At 41.6% G+C, this 20,509-nt stretch overlaps 1 protein-coding gene across 2 annotated transcripts in view; it reads left to right on the forward strand.

Annotated features, from left to right (window-relative positions):
* The window catches only part of bbs9 (Bardet-Biedl syndrome 9), a 151,521-nt gene extending 131,066 nt beyond the window's left edge, over nt 1-20,455 (forward strand). The window contains exons 22-23 of one of the 2 annotated variants that reach the window (XR_003051514.1): nt 12,233-17,575; nt 17,679-20,455. Coding sequence is in view for 1 of the 2 variants with exons in the window: in XM_008323797.3 (XP_008322019.1) it covers nt 12,233-12,534 (302 nt within the window). In the remaining variant the exon portion in view is untranslated. Of the gene's footprint in view, nt 1-12,232 lie in introns of both variants that reach the window. The other variant, XM_008323797.3, reaches the window with a different exon arrangement.
* Nucleotides 20,456-20,509: the final 54 nt, after the last annotated feature.

Here is a 20,509-nt window from a genome sequence, read left to right on the forward strand (position 1 = left end):
ACAATTTTCTGTGAGCATAGTTAAATTGCAGAATTTGATTTTTTTTATACAGGCATTATTTTTCGGGCAGCTCACATTGGTTGTTTAGTCAAAGTTTTATCAATTTTCTAGTGATGCAGTTTAAAATTGTCTTCATGTTTAATGGGTAAAAATTTCAGTTTAAGACACTGACCCAAACAGACAGACATCACAAAGTTGTTACTATTTATAACTCCAACTACTGCAGGAGAAACAAAAAAAGGCATCACTGATTAAGTTGACAGTTGGTGTTTCTTTAGCTTTTTTCCTCAGTTCCACAGACTTCCTGTTTCCTGTTTGGTTTCTAACCTTATCTCCAGCTATAAATTTTGTGAGCCTGTGGTTATTTTGGTCCAGTCGGTCAGTTCACCTGATCAGATTAGACAGTGTGAAATTACGGGTCTGCTCCAAACAGTACAAGCGGGGGTTTTATCACGTAGCTTCATAACAGCAGGTTCTTTTAAACCTTAAGTGAAAAAGTTCATGAATTTTTAAGGACTCTACACGTGCCTGTAAGTGCACTTTTGGTTTTGTGCGTGTGTGCGTGTGCGTGTGTGAGGTGCTGTAAAATGACAGGATGCACTATCCACTGGACGACAACAGTGATGAGGATGATGATGACTATCCTAAGCCACTAAGAGGAGAGACAGCCTGCCAGACACTTCCCTCTGCAATTAGGTTACACTGACCACGACACACACACTCACGCACATGCTCACCAACACACACAACCATAGTTGTACTGCAGTTGTTGTAGGCTTTAAAATGGAAAGGTCACAGCATATGTAGGTGTGTGTTCTTCTATACTTACAGCCCTGTGTGCGCAGAATTTAGAGGCATTAAAATGATGTATTGTCTATTTTCCTCCAAATGGGAACATAGTTTAGAAAACTGTTGAAGTGTTTAACTCAAGAAGCATCAAAAACAAGTTCACATCAATTACAATTTACAGACCTGAAGTCATAGTTTATTGCAGATCTTACTTAAGTTATTACTTCTGATGGGCTACTTTCCTAGTTGCCACATTGTTAGTCTGATGGTGTTCTTTGCTAATGGTGCAAGTGTTACAAGTTGAACTTTCTGTGCTGTTGCAGGTTCTGGCAGGTTCTGGCAAACATATTGCAAATTCCTAACACGAGGAACAAATATGGTTTTTGCATGCCCTCAGAAACCAAAATAAATGAACATAGTTAGAGAATAATGAGATCAATTCAGACTTTCCAAGGCAGAAAGAACAGAAACCAAAGCTGCACTTTCACTGAAATGAGTGAAGACAACCAGACACTGCACTGGAATCTGCAAAGTCCAACTGTAGTGTTAGCACCCAGTGCTAAAGTGTTAGCAGCCTTTGTGGCAACAGATAACGTTAGTGGTGAAAGTGACAGACACGTAAGTGCTTCATTAGTGGTGATGTCCACTGTTTGGGAAGACAAGTGTGTAGTTGTTTGATGCAGATGCATGCTTGTGTGTGTGTGTGTTAGGGATGGTGTTGTTTTCAATAAATATGTGGTTTATTTTACTACAAATGTTTGCTTATGAATATGTCTCTGTACTTCATTCTGAATTTGACTTTGTGACTCTCTCCGTGTGTGTGTGTTTGTGCGGAATGCAGACTTGTTACCAGAGCCTTGATTTAGTGACGGAAGTGAAGTGCCAGGCACAGGAGTGGTCATTTAATCATTTGTGTACATGAGCGCGTGTGTTTGTTTGTGTGTTTATGTTTTGGGTCATTTACATGTGCACAGGCTGTTTCGCATCTACATTCTAAATTGTTTCCTTGTTTTGAAATGTCGGCCCAAAAACGGTGAAAAATAATTTTGCCTTAGCTTCAGATTTGTTCAGCATTTTCAACAGTAAAACAAACAGAGCTTCAGACCAGTGATACACTGACCTGGCAGATGTAACAAACAAGCTTCAGACCAAAGTCAACTGTATCTGCATCACAGATTAGTGAGTGATGTGTGCAGACATTACCTTCTGTTAGCGCCGAACACTAACTGGCATCAGGTTTGAATAGGTCAGCAGCAGTAGGAGGTTAGTTAAAACAGTAGTTTGAACATGCTGGAAAAATTAGACTATGTGGCATTTTCAAGACTCGTTGAAGGATGGATGGAAGGACGGATGGATGGATGGTTGGATGGATAGTTGGATGGATGGTTGGATGGGTAGAAGGATGAATCTCTGTGTTGTGGGGCAGCCTTTTTAATTTTTTAATTTTTAACAATTCAAAATATGGCAGACTGCCATTTAAGGTTAGACCAAATAATATCATCTTGATGATTTTGTACTGTCCTGTATTGACATTTTCCATTTATTCTAAGTTTAAGTTATGTAAGTTATTTTCCATTTGCATTTTTTTTAATTACTTGAAAAATAAAAAGTAAATATTTTCCACCTTTTATTACAGGAGCACAGCAGTGGCGATACAGTTAGGAAAATGTTCACATACATGTGTTGGTGCGCACATGTGTGGGTACATGTGTGTGTTTGTGGTAAAAGTCATTAAAATAACTAAGCAATTCTAAAATTATATTGAGCATTACTCCAAGGCTGTGTGGAATTAATTTGGCGTTTGTGAAAGAGCGCCATGTGTTTCCAGGTACCAGTTTTCCACCAGTTAATTCAGCGGAATAAAGTGTGTTTACAGTCAATTTGACTGTGTGTGTGTGTGTGTGTGTGTGTGTGTCCCTGTGGTTTACCAGTGATGGCTGAAACTATTAGACGTAAACCTGGCAGCCCTGGTGCCACACAAACACACAGTGTGAGGGATCTGTGTTACACTGTGGTCACACTGTGGAGATGTCATCTGCGGGGAACATTTCTGATGTTTTATAACACCAGTTAAAAATGAAAACACAGAGTCAGGGGACAACATTAAAATGCAACAGAATAGTGGAACATAAATCCGTACAGTGCAGTGGTAATGGTGTGTCAAGGCCCAAACGTTGGCTGTGCAGCTATTATTATATTATGATTATAATATTCATATAATGTTGACTGAGAATATGTTCCTCCATGATCTTCTTCGATTCAAACGTGTTAAAGGCGGTTGTAATTTTAGTTTTAATTTTAAAGTTATTTTTATATTCATTATCTTGACATAACTTGACTGGAACTGGCCCCCCAACCACAGGTTTGAAACCCTTGTTTTACAGAAAACACTGGGATTATAGAGGTTTTAACATGAGATTATAAGAGTGGGATAGACACGGGGAGGATACTACGTAAGAAGTTGAACTCTGTGTTCGTTTGTGTGTGTGTGTGTGTGTTGCATCATTTTGGGGATGTGTGCACGTGGTGTAGTGTACACACTGTGGTGGCCCTCAGCTCCTCAGGGGTCTTCCTGCCTGGTTAAGAGGTTAGGAAAGGTTAGTGTGTGTTTCTGTGTGTGTATACGTGTGTGTCTCCATACCAGCAGCGTGCTCTCTCTGTGGTTTGCCAGTCTGGGTGTTGCCCGTTCCTCCCGCTGCTCAGTGTGAGTGACAAGGAAAACAGCCTCCAAGAAATATGAAAAAGTATGAAAATATCTGCAAATATTTTTATAATCGGTTTCAGGGGTCACTTGTCGGCTCCCTGTATCCGTTCCAATCATATTTTAGTGTTGATGGTGTCACACACCCCCAGGTAATTGGTGGGTTCACACCAAATAAACTGCATGGTTTTTGTTCAGGGTTGAATTTCATCGTCATTGCAATCCCCGAAGAAAAAAAAAACTAAGTCGGAGTCGGACAAGGAAATCCCTCAGCTAAGTTGAAATAATGTTTTTGAGAATTTCTACACTGTGAATCTGACATGGGACAATACAGGAAATGTTGACTGGCTTGTCTGTAGTCCAGGTATTCTAATAAATGGATAAAATGAGACAATGGTAATATAATATAATATAATATAATATAATATAATATAATATAATATAATATAATGCAGTGATGAACTTGCTTTCGGCTCGTCTCTCCAGTTGTTACACCAGACGACTTCCCTGGGCGTCTGTCTCAGTTTGGGGAGTTAGCACATGTTACTCACTAGTCAAATATTCTCAGACTAAATTCTGGTTCGACCTGGAATGTTCCTTGGTTAGGTTCCTTCATCAGTCTAAAGGAATGCAGCCTTTGTATAAAAAGAAAAAGGAAACTTGTTTGTCTCTAAATGTTGGCCTTGTGATGAAGACTAGTAATCTGTCCAGGTGATCCCCGACTCTCACCCGCCATCACCTGGGATCTGCTCCAGCTCCGCCCACGGCAATCCTCAAAGGGTGGCAAATGAATGAATAATGGTATTTCAGATGTTCTTTTACTCACATCATAAGGTTTTTTTTTAGTGACAGCAGACAATGGAGGGACCGTACACACACTGCTTCTCTGTGGTCACTGCATAAAGCGGTCATTCAGTCGAGAGATGACTGAGCGAGCAGCTCACACACTGTTCTCCGTCCTCAGCAGAAAGACTTCACTGTTTACAGACACATCAGTTAAGTCCAAAAGTCAAGCCCATGGGCTGCCGGTGACACGGGGGGCGATTTCTCCCACCACACCGTATTTTTACTGGGCAGCCAGAAGGGCTTGTGTTTCATCCTCCCTCTGTGTGAATGTGTATGTCTGTGAGTGATGTTGGCAGGCCGTGATTTGTGTGGTTTCACCAGACAGAAAATCCAGCCGTCCACACACACACACACACTCTCACACAGGTTGTATTTTTAACAAAAGCACACTGGGCACATTTGGTGGGTGTGTGATGCTGAGGCATCTCTGTGAAATCCAGTAAAATGATGTTTTGTGAGGCGGCTGCAGCGATGGAGTGTTGTGTCTCAGAGCAGAAACACAACAGACAGACCGCAACAATACGGAAAACACATCACGTAATGCCCACTATTTCATGTGCAACATGGGCAGTGTAATTGTGTGTATATGGGACACGTGTGTATGTGTGTGTGTGTGTGTGTGTGTGTAGGTTGCACAGTCTTGTAAATGTCCCCTTTGATGTGGTCAGCAGTATTTGGGCAGAGTACACCAAGGAAGTTGTGTGGTTTGTGTCTGTGTGCGTGCGTGCGTGTGTGTGAGTGTGTGTGCGTGGTGGACAAAGATATACTTTATGTCACCACCAACTTCATGACCTTTTGTATCAGGCCAACCGTTGGTTCTCCAGACTGGCCACTGTATATTTTCCTGTACATTATATCTGCTTTTGTGTGTCTGTGTGTTTGTGTGTGAGTGTTGGTTAGTAGAAGGGCGTAGCTGAGCAGAGAGAAAATATCTTTCTGGACCGCGGGAATGAACCCACCCACTATACCACACCCAGAGAGAGGGAGAGAGAGAGAGAGAGAGCGAGGGGGCACAAGCACAGAGCTTGAAGTCACCTTAGGCTCTCTCTCTCTTTCCTTTTTTTCTGAAATCATTTACTGGTTTTTAGTCATTCCTGGACTAATGTCAGCTAATACATGATTTGTGTTTTTAGTAGCATTGCTTTTTTTCGGTTGTTTAATTAAATAGTAATGTATTAATGCAGCAATCACATACTGTATATACCCTATCATGTGCAGTACATCTGTATACTGTTTAATCATCTAGAGCTTTCAACTATAATGTTGGAGGGCCCGAATTTTTCTTGGGGTCGGACACTCAAATAAAATTAAATAAAAGTGACGTTATTTTGGAATCAAGTCGCAGGCTGGATTGGACAGTTTGGCGGGCCGTGAGCCACCAGTTAATCACTGATCACTGTTCTAGAGAAAATAATTTTGTGACCGAGTTCTTTTGGACCATTTGGAAGACAAACATATTGTCTGACTTCCCCATCTGCACCACACAAACACACTAACTAACACAGCAGTGCATTACAGTTCCACTGAAACCCACATGGCACTAAACACCCAATACAACACAACACACAAACTCTGTTCTTGCCAAATTCTCACACGTCCTCAGCAGACTCTGTCAATCGGCTGTAAATCGTCTCCTCCGTGCTGATTGGGTAGCGATGCGGGCGATCTGTGCGGCCGCCTGTATTTTGACTACGGCTGCCTGCAGATGAATGCAGCGCATTGATCTTTCGCTAACACATGCGTACAGGCGGAACATGAAGCTTTGAGTTAGCACAGATAGCATGGATTGCTATCGTCTTATCGGCGCACTGACTTTTGTTGCTGCGGTTTTGGTTTTTGTTCCACCAGGAACAAACAAGTGTTGCCCTCTAAACTCTGGGAAAGATGAAAAGATTGGACTCATTGAAAGGAGAGTCTTTTTGCAGACCTTACAGCAGTCTTGTGCCGAGGAAGACTTTACTTTTCAGCAATAAATTATACAGGAAATGTTTGAGGAATCAAATAATGCAAAGGCTGTAAGATTTACTTCTAAAACAAGATGTTCACTGGTGCTGAGTATTTAGAACAGAAGTGTGTGTACATCTGCAGTAACCACAGGCCATACCAGGCGTGGGCATACCAGGGGGTCTAAGATTTGACAGGGGGGGCGAGATGGAAGAGATTTGGAAAAATAGTTGGAAGTTCACACAATTGGCAAAGCGAACTAGAGAGTAAAACACCTCAGTCTAATGATAGTTTAATTTAATAATATAATTTGAAGTTCAACAGGCTCGATAAAAAAAACGGGCCATATCAGGCCCCCTGGACCATAGTTTGAGTATGTCTAGTCTATATTGATGGTCAAGTTAATGTCAGCAGTATATATTGACAGTGTATATTGACAATGTAGAAAATACAGGAAGCTGAAGACAATGGCAGTGGAGTTGGAATGCTGTGTGAAGTGACCACAATGAACAGGTGTAATGGTAGAACGAGGAGAGTGGCTTTAACACTGTAAGAAACCACGCGAAAAATTGAATCTTTGGGGTTTTTTTTCACCAAAACAACAGCAGAAATAAAATCCATTCCTATTCTTTCCAACAGCGGTCACTTGAACCTCTGCAGGATGTTCACGGAGCATTACTCACTCACTTTTCCTGTCCACTTCTTACCATGGCTGCTGAACTGACAACAAACAAACCCAAACCTGAGTAATACATCCACACAAAAATGGAATCTATTCCAAATCTATCTAAAAATATTTTTAATAAATCATACTGTTGAGGTGAAGCTACCACAGTAATAAACCATCTCTACTCAAATAAATATGGGAAGCAGCGTTTAGAGTCACAACTAAACTCCCTGACTGCACAGGACCAGCCACACACTGGCCGGTGCAGGAGTGAGCTGCAGGAGAGTTTCTAGATCAGGCTCCTGAAAATGAAACACTGCAGTAATTTGGAGGAGTGATACTGTAATAGATGTACTCCCTGGAGGATCGTTCAGTTAAATCAACACCACGCAGCGTAAGGAACTACATTAACCATGGTTTCCTGTCAAACGGATCTCATCCAGACATGGTCGGTGCAGATTCACGTGGGACCCAAATGGCCACAGACGAAGAATAACACCAGGCATTTCCAAGCAGCTCCCGTCCCATGTGACGAGGACTTAGCCTCACCTCGTTCCCAGCTGCTCAGAGGAACAAAAAATTACTATTTTGACCCCTGCTCTGTTTAGTCTACAGACCTCCACTTTGTGAGTTTGTTGAATTAGCAGATTGACAAGATGTGACCCGACCCCTCCGGATTTCCATACGGCAGGGAAGCGGCCATCTTGTCTTACAACGTCAATGTTTACCGACCATTTGCTACCGCTCCCTGGAGAAACGGTTTCTCACCCGGCCCGCCTTTATTTCTTGCTAATGGAGTTAAAAAAGAAAAAGGAGAGGATTATCATACTCCTGAAGAAAAATGTAGATGTTTTTCTCCTGATCTCCTAAGATATGAAATGTAGGTTCCAGGTTTTATATTAGAACACGCTGCATAACTTTCTGTCAGAACTGTAACCAACAGTTTTTGTGCTTAGACATTCCAGTACATTTAACTTCTTTAAACAAAATGTAAGAAAAGCAACTTTAACAAACAGTCAGTAACACCATTGCACACAAGTATCTCCAAAATGAATCCAAAAACAGAGAACTGACAGCCCATCACCTGAAACAGTAAATGATCAAATATTCTAAAGTCTGTGTGGTCACTTAATAGGAGCTGTCCGTTCAGCACCACAACCAAAATCAATGGCCTGTGTGAGAGAAATGGACGAAAACTAAATATAAAAATGTTTCCACATGGATTCATTTTTTTAACTTACACAGACAACGGACAGACTCTTAGAGTTTCAGCCAAAAAAGCATTTACCGCTCAGTTGTGTTGCTTTTTATTATTGAAGACATGAGAATAATCATTGTTCTTGCTGCACAAAAGGCCTAATTTTCTAAAACGACCGGTGGTCAGGCGACCATTGTCCGATTCTCCCCTCATGCAAATGTTTTAATAGTAGACCAATCAGTATGCACATACAGTATGCACATACATTATACCTGAATACCTGGACATTTTCTGTGGCTTAGTTCTGCATAAGAACGACCCTGTAATCACTGGGTTGACAGTTTGAATCCCACCCTGGCAAATCCCCCACAAACCACCACCACCACCACCACCCCTTGATGCACTCCTGGTTTGTAGCCTACTGTTCCTGATTCATGGATGGATTCAATGAAGGCAATAATACACTATGTTTATTGTTGTGTGCATGTGCTGTGACCATTTACAAAAAACACAGAGAAATTACATGTTTATGCATTTAGCAGACATTTTTATCCAAAGCAACATACTAATATGGGAGGTGTCATTAAGTGCTCCCTCTGAGAATCAAACCCAGGACTCTCTGCCCTGTGCTTGCATGGCAGGCATGCTAAACTCTGCACTATGGCACCACTAAGAATAGCTTCTCTTCAGCCTTCATCACGCAACAAACTCATCATCTATGAACTGTTGGTTGTTCAGAGATGATGAAGACCAAATGAAATAGTTAAAAACCTCCTTTTTTTAAAAAAAAGACTAAAATAAAAATAAACCGTGTATGAAGAAGGAGACATCTGCCAACCAGGACTGGTGTGTGTTTGGTGTGTTTTTATGGAGTCCATCAAGGCATTTTTCCCATATGCATGTATTCAGACATGAAAACAATTAACATAACTTTGGTCCCAAAGATATTTCTCCTCACGAAACACAACTGAGAATTCTCTTGAGTTGTGTGGGAATGTGAGACCAGTTTGTACTGAGCAATGTTTCTGATTACTGACAAATCATTCAAACAGAATGAAGCAAAGAAACTACATCCGTGACACACACACATAGAATCCTGGGGGGGTCTTAAAAAAGTGACGATAAGGAAAAATGATTCAATTATTATTTTTAATATATTTTTTTATAATTATTAAATTATTTATTGTTCTTAATTTTCATATGCTACACCAATATAATAATTATTGAATAGTGAATAAAAGTAAATCTATATGTTCTCAAAGTTGATGTTTCTTCTACATATTTTGTAGCGTTGTCTGTGGGCTGGCATGGAAAAATTTGCGAAGCTCCGATCCAAACAGTCAGACCAGGTCAACAGGTCAGAACAAACATCTAGTCCGGATCAAATGTGAAGCACATTTACTCATGCCTTAATCACTAAGCACATTCAGGGGGTCACACTGACATACACAAGACTTTCTGAGAACACACCCACTATAAAGTTGTATTCTGTCAGCGTACACTGCACGGACAACGACACACCCTGAGCTACATTTGCTTTTAAGTCTGACTGTAAAAGTGGCGAGGCCTCTGGGGGCTGAGCAGGGATTCGTTTGCATGTGAATGTGTAAATGTACTCTTTTACACAAACACTTTGCGGTCGTCTATTTGTGTGTTTGCGCTTGTTCTCACTTGTTCTGTGTGCACACGACGATTGGCGTGTGCTGCGTGTGTGCACCAACACTCCTCCCGGCTGTATCCACGGCTCAGTTTGTTCCTGTTGTGAGTTGTTTGTTGTTTCGTTGGTGGGAAAACACAAGCGCTTCATTAAGTGCCCCGTTGTGTGAAGCAGAAAAATCCATCACTCCCGCTACAAGTGTCAACACACCATGATGTCACTCATTTGGTTTAGGAACTGCTGTTTTGAAGCCTGAAGTTAGAGAACCATCTTGTTCTTTAAAACCACGAGAGACCGTTTTTAGATGAGAGCCTTCGAAGTGTCTTTGTTTCCTGAGGGTGATTAGTCAGCAGCGAGCAGTAACCACAGACATTTGAAACCAATGAATAACAGTAAATACAATCACACCGAGTCATTAGGAAAGCCAATAGCTGCAGGGATCAATTACTCCTTAATCGGTTGGCATCTTGCATCTTATATTGAGCTGGGAAAGAAGTGAGCAGACCTTCATCACCAACTGTCAAAAAATCTATTAAACTTATGAATTACAGTGTAATTTTATTACCAAGAGAAATAGACAATCCTACACAAAATAACTGCTCAACCACTGTCAAATGATTTGTATTTGAATTAATGTAATTATCTATTAATTAATCTGACTAATCACACTATAGGTGAAGATTACTTATGATTAATCATAATTTTTTGTTGATCACAATTAATCGTGATTAATAAAGATAAATCAACATTGCTGACCAAAACTTTATTCTTCTTTATTCCTGGAGCAGAGAAATAGGTGACAGCCGGTCGATGAATGTGTATCACAGCTTTCTTTATTGTGCTAAATCCAAAAGATTATTTTATTATTATAGCAGGATGGGCCGTAACATTACAAGTAGTAATGCATTTAAAAGTTCAAAATGTAGAGATAAAACCGAACACCAAAAGGTCGTGAGGGTGACATGAGCACGCCACCTGGCTGTGGTTTTTTTCCATCTGATATAATGTAGAAAACAACTAGTGGTCATCTGAGGTAAAGCTTGTGAAACTGTCTTCATCCATGTTTGCCAAAATTACTTTGTTGAATCCTGAGTTTGTACGAAGAGCAGGCGTGTGATCCACATCTGTCTCCGAACTCCAAAGTAGAAATTGTCCATTTCCTGGTATAGTTTCACATCTATATGATTGGATTTAACTCAGGACTGGTTGGATAATGCAGGTTCACCAAAGTAATTCCATGCATTACTGAGTAAACTCACATCCCCTCCCTCCCTCTTCTCTCCCTCTCTTCCTAGACGATGAGCCGTCTGATTAGAGCTTCTCTCTGGAGTCTGTTGAGGAGTCTATCCCCACATGCATTGGCTAACGCACACAGACACTTAGAATCCTCACTTGTTCTTTACACACACACTAACACAGACACATGCGTGCGCACACACACACAGGCTGAGCAACAGTTAGATACCAGGCTGTAGTCTCCAGTCTCTAAACCCTATCAGCTCTCCCGGAGATAAGAAGTGTGTCTCATTGTTGGCAGACAACAGTCCCGTTATCATCTTATCAGAGAGCCAGTGCAATCTGGAGGAGGCGGGGCCGCACAGTGTGTTTTCTTTAGTCTGTGTGTGTTAGTGGTGGAGCAGTGGGGGGGGGTGGAGAATTGGGGTGTACTTCAGTCAAGTGGGGCTCTTTGTCATGCAGCAGGTGCTGTCGTAGCTCAATTTGTCCTGTTGCTTGAGACGTCAGATAGATGAGCCGCGTTAGCATGACAACACGTGTGAGTGCGCAGCCGTCACCTCATCCCTGTGATGAGCGGACCACCTGATGAGTGGCCCTCTGTGGCCTGATGTGGTGTTCTGACAGACAGTCTGAGGACGGTGTGCAGCCTGACTTTACTGCACATGTGGAGCCAGATGCTTTATCCACGTCACCATCTGCCCCGACAAACCAACATTAGCCACGAGGTCACATTCTTCTGTACCTGTAAAAGCAGATCTGACCTCAGGATGCAGATGTAGCGTGCTGTGTTCAGGTCCTGCTGGAAACCAAAGTCAATCAATAACAGGTGATGAGGACGGTCAATCACAAACTGGTCTGGAGCTGGAAAATGGTTCTGTCAGACATTGTAGACTAACTTTACTAAACCAGAGAAGATGAATTAAAATCTAATAGGAGAGTGTAGCATCAGTTATTAATCCAGTTTATGTGTTTGTTTTTATTTGATTAACTTTATTGATCCCACACGGGAAATTCTTGCCTTAACAGCAGATGTGCTGCAACAGGCTGCCCCTTGGTGGCGCCAAGTGTGTGGTTCCGGCCTTCTTTACTTTTTTTATGATGATGTTAAAGCTTCATAAAAACCAAAAACTGTTGAGTCATCAAACAGTATCAAGAACTAATCATACTTATTTTATTTTTATTTTTCTCTTCCAGTCAAAGAAAAGGAGAAAAGGGAGGTGTCCAGGGAGCAACCAGAAGAAACAAGAGGAGCAGAGGAGCCAGTCAAAGAGGCCCGAAGGGAAAAGAAGGAGTCAAGGAGCAAAGAGGAGCCAAAGAAGGAGTCCAAGAAGGAGTCATCATCCTCCAAGGAGAAAAAGGAGTCTTCAAAGGAAAAGAAGGACAAAGACAGAGAAGGGAAGGAGACTAGTAAGGAAGCAGTGGAGAAGAAGGCCTCCAGGAAATCTTCAGTGAAAGTGAAGGAGATGAAGAACGAGCCGCATGCTGAAGACGGTTGATTAGAAGAGTTGTGAACATCGTATACAAACATCAGACACACAGTAAAGTGTAAAGGTTGTAGACCACCAGGAGTTTTTGTTGTTACAGCAACTTTGTGGGGTCACTTTATTTATTGCTATTTTCAGTTTTTTATTAGGACCGAAATCCATACACTAAAAAAACAAAACAAAAATGATCAGTCTTTGTTGGATGATACTGTCATTAGGTGTTTTGATTTTTTTTTTTTTCATACTGGTTTTAAATGTTTATGAATATATTCCACTAAGACCTGACGTGCAATATATTCACAAACTCTTCGGTCAAATGTTCCTCCATCCTCATGAAGACGTGGAGTCAGATGTAAACCCTGTCACTCTGAGGTTTAACTCGTCGTCGATACGTCTTGTCAGTTGTCTCTCTTCCTGATCCCTTCTGAATCTTTACCTTTTATTCTTACCTTACAGTTGAACCTGATTTTTCTTCAGGCCGAGACACAGACCCTCGGTTTCTCTGCCTGTGCATTAGCAGTTAGCATCACTACTACTATAAACAAAATGTTGGCCTACGACTTTTACACAGTACTGCATGTACTCACAAGGGCATACACATACAGGAGAGGTACATATTTGTGTAGATGCAGGGTGAAAGTAAACACATACAAGGCCACCAGACTCAGCAGCACATATTCACAGATGCAGTCTAAATATATATTTGCATGTAAATACATTCAGTCAAGGCCACATATCTGAGCAGCAGAGCTGTTTCCTACCAGACGCATATTTACATTACCCAGTAATAACTGATCCACACACACACACGCCGACTGCTGCTGGACCTCACCACATCCAGCCCATTTTTGTGTGTGAGCACTGGGTGACTGTGGTCTGAGCCCAGGGAGAGCGAAGACGGAGGCAAAAAATCCTCCCGGGGCATTTTGCTGACTCTCTTCTTCTTCCTCATCACCGTCTTCGACCGAACCTCAGCAGCAGTTGAACCCGCAGCCCTGCGCTTCCTCTAATCCCAGTCCGGGCCAAAAACCACCCGCAGCCCACGCTCACTCCTGGATGTGATGTCAGACCCGCCCTCTCGCCCCCTCGTGTGGCAGCGGGCCTCACCAGAGCCCGGCTGCCCCCTCACTAAGAATAACCCGCTCGCCGCGTCGAGCCGACCGGCTACTTCCGGGTAAATCAAGGCCACATCCTCCAGTCGCCTCCTCCTCCAGCACCTCCCCCTCTGACCTCTGCCAGGCGTTTTTATGTGCTTTTCTTTTTAAATCTGGGAGACTCAAGGACACACAGCTGCTGATGGACACAAACACGGTGCCCCAGGGTCAAACCTGCAACTTTTTTTAAAGAATGGAAACCAACAGGGCGTTTCTGGGGAGAAGTTTGGCAGCAGCGGAGAAGAACCAGCAGCACCAGTCTGACACCAGAGGCCTTTTCTCTCTCCTCATCTTCTTAAACACTGTCAACAGGAATCGTGGATGGCATCTGAGACGTCAGCAGTTCAACCTGCTGCATGGGTTGTCTTCTTAAGATGCAACATGTTGTTGTTAAAATGACCAAAACTAGTGTCTCAGAAACTTCACGTAAGAAAACATGCATTGTGGTTTGACAACATGCCATATGAAACAAGGACATAGCCATCTGGAGACGCTAACACTTATCTGGAAACATCCAGGTGTCAGATATGACAACAACCTTTCAGTTTTAGTCAGACCATGCGTCTGTGTATGTGTAGGGTTTTAACATGTATTTTCCTCATAAATCGGATCATTTATCTCCTAATCATCTCATGTTGCAGATCTGGACTTTTCTTACTCTCAGCAACATATTGAGCATCACCCGCTGCCAAGTACAGAGAGTTAGTGTCAAATGTCTGATCAGAGCCGATGTGATCAGTTTAACTTAGCCAAGTTTCTTAGAGAGGTGGAGGCTCCCTGTGTGGAGAAACATTAAGACACAGGTTGGGGTTCTGTTCTCAGCCTGTATTTTAATGTGTGATGTGTAGTCAGTTGTGATTGGCTACCTCTTTTCTTAACACGTGTTGATGCAAACTTCACTCATTTTGATCAACTGCAAAAAAAAAAAATCTCAAATTCACATCATTGACTTCTTGACTTATTATTTGAGTCCAAATCCATGTCTTGTAAAGTTTCATGAAATCCAGTACTGGACCACATTAGGGCGGTGTGAAAATACTGTTTTGTTTTGTTTTTTTTTTGGGGGGGGGTATGTGTTTGTTTTTCTGCCATAGACCAAAACTATACAATGAATGTTAATGAAACTAGAGAGAGTATGGTTTTGTACTGTTGTAGTAGAAATTCACAGACTCTTGTATCCACACTTCACTCTACGGGAACACTAGTGCTCAATGTGAATAAGCTTAAGGGATTAGGAGTATATTTCATTTGTATTTATTAGATAAAAACCTGTCAACTGTAATAAATTGCACCTTTAGCTTAATGCTGTTTGTTTTGTTTTTATGTTTTATTCATGACGTAAGCTGAAGTAGTGTTCACACACACAATGTTTTCTGGAGTTATTTTTATATATTCTATTTTTGTATATTTTTGTTCTAAGTCACAGAATTCACCTGTCGTTGTGTTTGTTGTCATATTGGTACAGTATTGTCTGCATTGGTCTGAATTTCTGGTGTGTGTTTTTCTTCTTCTTTCTTATGAACTGTATCACTGTAGGTCTGGACAATTTTACTACAAGACCACCGACAGCCTGAAGCCAGACATACAGTAGGTCTACAGTAAGTAGGTTTTAGTCTTTGTTTAACTGCATAATTTTCACTCTAAGTTGGACTTTGTCTCAGCTGCACTCACGTCTATATTTCCCACTTTTTTCTTGAAAGGATTTTCAAGGATTTTTCCAAAACATTTTCAGCTGCTACTGCAAGTCACAGTACATTGTTTGCTGTTAGCATGTAAACTGACAATTAAGAGAAATGTCAAATTAGTTTAACCTTGATTGCATTCACTTCTTATCTGATCTCTTCTTATAATACTGGGCTACATTTGGTAAATATATGGCCTTAAGACTCACATGTGGTTCAGGAACCACGGGTTGCAGATCTGTGGTCTAGGTCTTACAGCAGTTACATTGTCCCTGATGGTAGTGATGTTTGTAGTAACCCTATTTCCAGCTCCTGTAATTGTCATTCCTCATCTATTTACAGAACAACTGCAACAATGAAAGAATATGCATCACATTCAGGAATTGTCACCATCAGCATTTGAATATTTGGAATATATAGAAGGCTGCAGCATTATTTGTTGGACACAGAATGATAATTTTACAACTTCTGAGCTGGTTTTGTATGGATGGCTTTTGGCTGAATTTTATTTATTTATTTCTTCAAGTGAGGTGGTTATTGTCCCATACTGAGGACACACACACAGACACTCCAGTTGTCCGTGTCTCTACTCAGTGACGATGACAGTCATCCACCATTTTCACCTCCTTAAATCTAAACTTCAAAGATATTCCCTTCAGAGCATTAAAAGCCTAAATTTCCGACACTTCTCCAACGCAGTGCGTTCCTGTGTTTCCATAGAGAGTTGTGGACAGCGTGTTGAACACAGCCTGAGGTTTGTCACGTCGGTGAACAGGACTCACTCTGACGGCCTTTGAAGTGAGTGCTTGTTTTCCCGCTCTTTTCTTCTGCCCTGGTTGGGGCTCTGCAGGGACGACTCTGCTGCAGATTGGGTAACAGAGCCGAGGCAGAGCTGCCGATTGTTTCATTTGGCAGCAGCGTTGGCCGTGTGTACATTTAGAAGAGCTGCAGATAAAGTTTCACCTCCGTGAAGCCGCCTGACGCTCTGTGTTTTTGTTTCTTAGTCACGCAAAATTATTTTAGCTCTCCTCTCTGAGCCGATGTCTGTTTTTAATCCCCTCATCACTCAGTCTTTATCCGTATGGTATGAAAATGTTCTTTTATCTCCAGCTTTCTCCACCTGCTTCACCTCACCATCACCCTTTCTCTCCATCACTCCTTTAACCCGTGTCACTTTTTTTTACTCCTCCATCTGTCATTTTAAATCTCCCTTTCCCTTTCCACTTGGACTTTTTCCCTCTTTTCTTTCATCATCTCTTTTAACTTTTACCTCTGGCTTCCTTTCTCCTTCTTCTCCTCTTTCCCATCATTTAAATCCCTACGTCTTTCAGCTTTTACCAAATTTCCAGCTTCTCTTTGTTGTTTTCTTTTGCTTTTCTCAGTTACATTTGTTGCTGCTTCTGATATTTTCTGAAAATCTGCAAACTTGAAGTCAATTGTCCGACGAGGTACAGAACTGTGCAAATAATGTTTGGATCTGTGGACACTGTCGTTCTTGAACTTGACACTTTTCACCATCAGGCTGAGACTCAAAGTTAGTTCTGTTTGAAAACTGCAGTTTCATGGTTATAGTTTGGTCCAGTCCTATGAGAAGAATGCAGTTTAAATGCTAGTGGACACATAGCTACTGATGATAAAGTGCTCTTTTTGACCTATTATGAATTACAATAAACATTTAGTGGGTTCATCTGTTTCCCCATATTCATTCCCTCTGACTCTGTGCAGCAGCAGAATCACAGGATGTCACATTATCACCATATCACATTCCGTGACGGGAATCGAAATTTGTCAGAGGAATCAGTGTCAAAGCAAAAACCAAAAGGTGCTGAAGTTGCAATGTCTCAGATTTGACCTCTGTCTAAGTGGAAACCTGATGAGAGTAACTGAGTCACTGATGATGGCAGCATCAGGAGATTTCTTTCTAGCTGATGTGTATATGGAGCTGCAGAATGAACGTGAACATTGAGGGATGTCAAAAGTAGTTATGACAGTACTGCATGCGATGTTTCATCCTTTTAGTTTTTATTTCCCAGTGGTTCGATTTGCCATTTGGGGGCGATTAATACACCATCAGTGTATTAATTTATTGGTCAGACTGGCCCATTGAAGATGGTGGATCAGCAGCCAAGTCATCGACACCTTCAGGTGTTTATTTCATCACCGCTGTCCTATAGAACACAGCCCTCTATATACACACAGAGAGAGAGTTCTGACAGGGTAAGTTCACGATTTATTTACTAAGTCCTTGTGAAAGCAGTTAAAAACCGACCGATCATTTTTAATGTCTGTTCCATGTCTCTGTCTTCTCCCTCCTTCAAAGGCATCAGCACACAGTAAGATGAACCCTGCTCTGATGTGTCACTGTGGTGTGGTATGGACAGAAAGTATAGAAAGATAAATGTCACTTTTTTATGTATGTACTTGTTTTTCTAGCCCAGCTCACAGACATGCACTTACTCTAAGAACTTTTCCACAGCTTTGGTGATTTAAAGGAGTTGCACAGTTTGTATACACATTCAAGGGAGTGGGGTGGTGAGTGTGATGTCACTGTATATGGTGGGCTGGTACAGACAGTAGTGATATGTTTAGAAGCTGCTGATATTGCACCAGAACTGTAATGCACTAACAGGTATGCTTTATACCCCTTAAAGGACACATTAATAAACTGGTCGATCATTTTTACACTATATATTTTTTTTATAAGAATCAAAGATTAATTGTTGTGGTAATCAAAGATTAATTGTTGTGGTAATTAATCATGATTAATGAAAATGAAAATCTGTATACTCCTGGAACCAAAAGACCGACCTGTGTCATGTTTTCCCAACGTATGCAAATAACGACGACATTTATCAACTGCGTATCAGAGCAACACTAAGTCGACGGACGGTCGAGGCATCACTCTGCCTAGTGTTAAAATACATAATAAAGAGAGAACTAGTAGAACTCAATCCACCAGGTTGTCCTGTGGGTTACAACTGACCCTCAGTGGATCAGATGGGGCAGCTGTTCTAAGTCTGAAGGGGGGTCATCGGGGTCATCTGCAGGAACACAGTCAACGTACTGCAAAAAACATGTAAATTAAAAAAAAAAGAAACTGAAGACCAAGTTGTCATGTGATCACACCACATCACAACAACGGTTTAACTTCTATGTCACATCAGAGCAACATGTCATTCCTCTGTTCTCTCTTTAATTTTCTCCCTTTCTGTTCTCCCGCATTCGCCTCCTCTTTCTCTCCAATTTGTTTATTTTCCATATTTTCACTGTACTTATTCTCACTGACCTCCTTCCCACTTACACGCCTCGGAGCGGCAGAAAAGCAGCCCTGATGTGAGGAGCCAGCAAACGTGGCTGCACACACCCAGCAGTTAAAAACATCAAACAACAATGCAAAACAATGAGCGTGTAATAAAAGCGGCATTTGGGCTGAGACGCTGAGGAGCAGGCGGCTCACTGTGGCTTTTATTTTGGAGCTTATTTCTGTCTCTGGGGGTTTAAGGCGTAAACAAACTGGATTAGATAATTGCTGCATCCTTTTACTTGTGCTGCAGATCTGTAACGTCAGCGGCGTGTCACCTCTGCCACGGGAACTTAAGTGACCCGGGTTCCTTTTGTACAAACAACACTCGTCTCACGTTTGATCCCAGGGGAAGTTAGTAGAAATTATATTTAGTTCACCATAGTAACACAATTATGTTACTATGTGTTCTGGTTTGTTACTGGGAGTGGTGACTGGTATTTGATGGTATCTTCTTCTTCGTCTGTCTTTCATGTTACATTGAAGTATTTATTGTTTTATTTGTTTACGTGACTCACACCGAGGATTTACCTTTTGTTTGTTTTTATTATATAGTGATGTTCACAGTCCTGCGAGTAATAACAAAAAAGTCAATTCCTTCTAAACTAAGAAAATTTCAGTAAGAATTATATACATTTATATTATTTATACATTGTATATGTATATATATATATCATGTTGATCTTGTTTGTCCTTGACACTTTCTCCCTTTGCTTTAACTTTTAATTACAGCTACAGCTGGTTAGCTAGCTACATCAGATTTGTATGTATCCACCTGACACCTGTCATAATAAATGGTAAGTAGAGAAAATGCAGGCAGTGGGCAGTCTGGCTGCAGATGACCACAAACGTTTTTAATATTCCAAAATAGAAAAACAATTTTAGGGGCTCAAACTATTATGATTTCCGCTCAAAAATACTTAAATGTGTTTCCATTTCAGGTAGTTCGAATCAACTTGAAGAACCTTGAAGAACCCCTGCCGTGACCCTCAAACATCTGATCCTCTCCACTGTGGTTTCATCTGAAGCAGGAGATCTGCACAGGTAGGCGAGGCTCCTGCACTAACACACATCTTTTTCCATCATTGCTATGTTTTAAGTTTTGGAAAGTCAGTCAGGAGAGCTGAGTCCCAGTCTTGACCTCTGTGACCTTTCCTCCTTTTCTGGTGGAAATGCTCTTTGCTTAGATAACGTAGGAGGTTTTCTGTCCGACTACAAATTACTTTGTTGCGAGTCTCTTGTGAAACCAGGAGAGCGCAAAGTGTGACGGAGTCCAGACCTCACACACTTAGTGCTGCGGAACTGTCCTAACCAAACACTTGTGAAATGTTCTCCAGTCAAACCTCCAGCCTTCCTCAGGTTTCCATGGTGTTCATGTGAGAAAGTGCAGAAAACAGACCATTAAAGAAACTCAATAAAACCAAAAATATCTGCAGTTTATGTGCATACATCGGATGTAAAATGCAAATGATCACACAAGGCAATTTCTGTTTTACTGTGTGGTTCCATTGCTCCCCGACCCAGGACTTGAGTCTGTCCAGTAGCTGCGGGATCTGAGGCGTCAGTTTGGCTCCATGTAGGAAACATTGTTGATGGAGATCGAAGGTGTCATTTGTATTTAGGTTGTTTTTAAAGTTGAATACATTCATGTACAAGAAAAGAATGGTGGGTCAGATGAACCCATATGAGCTTCACCATCTAGTTGAAGTATCCGATATACAAACCGTTCTAATGTTCTAATGACAAAACTAGACTTTGACTCAGCTTAGGCTAAGCGTAACCTCCCCTTGTTCAACCCTTTGTGTCTCCCCCCCCCCCCCCCCCCCCCCCGCCCCCCCCCCCCCCCCCCC

Source organism: Cynoglossus semilaevis, chromosome 13 (genome assembly GCF_000523025.1).
Source record: "Cynoglossus semilaevis isolate Cse_v1.0 chromosome 13, Cse_v1.0, whole genome shotgun sequence".
Classification (NCBI taxonomy): Eukaryota; Metazoa; Chordata; class Actinopteri; order Pleuronectiformes; family Cynoglossidae; genus Cynoglossus; species Cynoglossus semilaevis.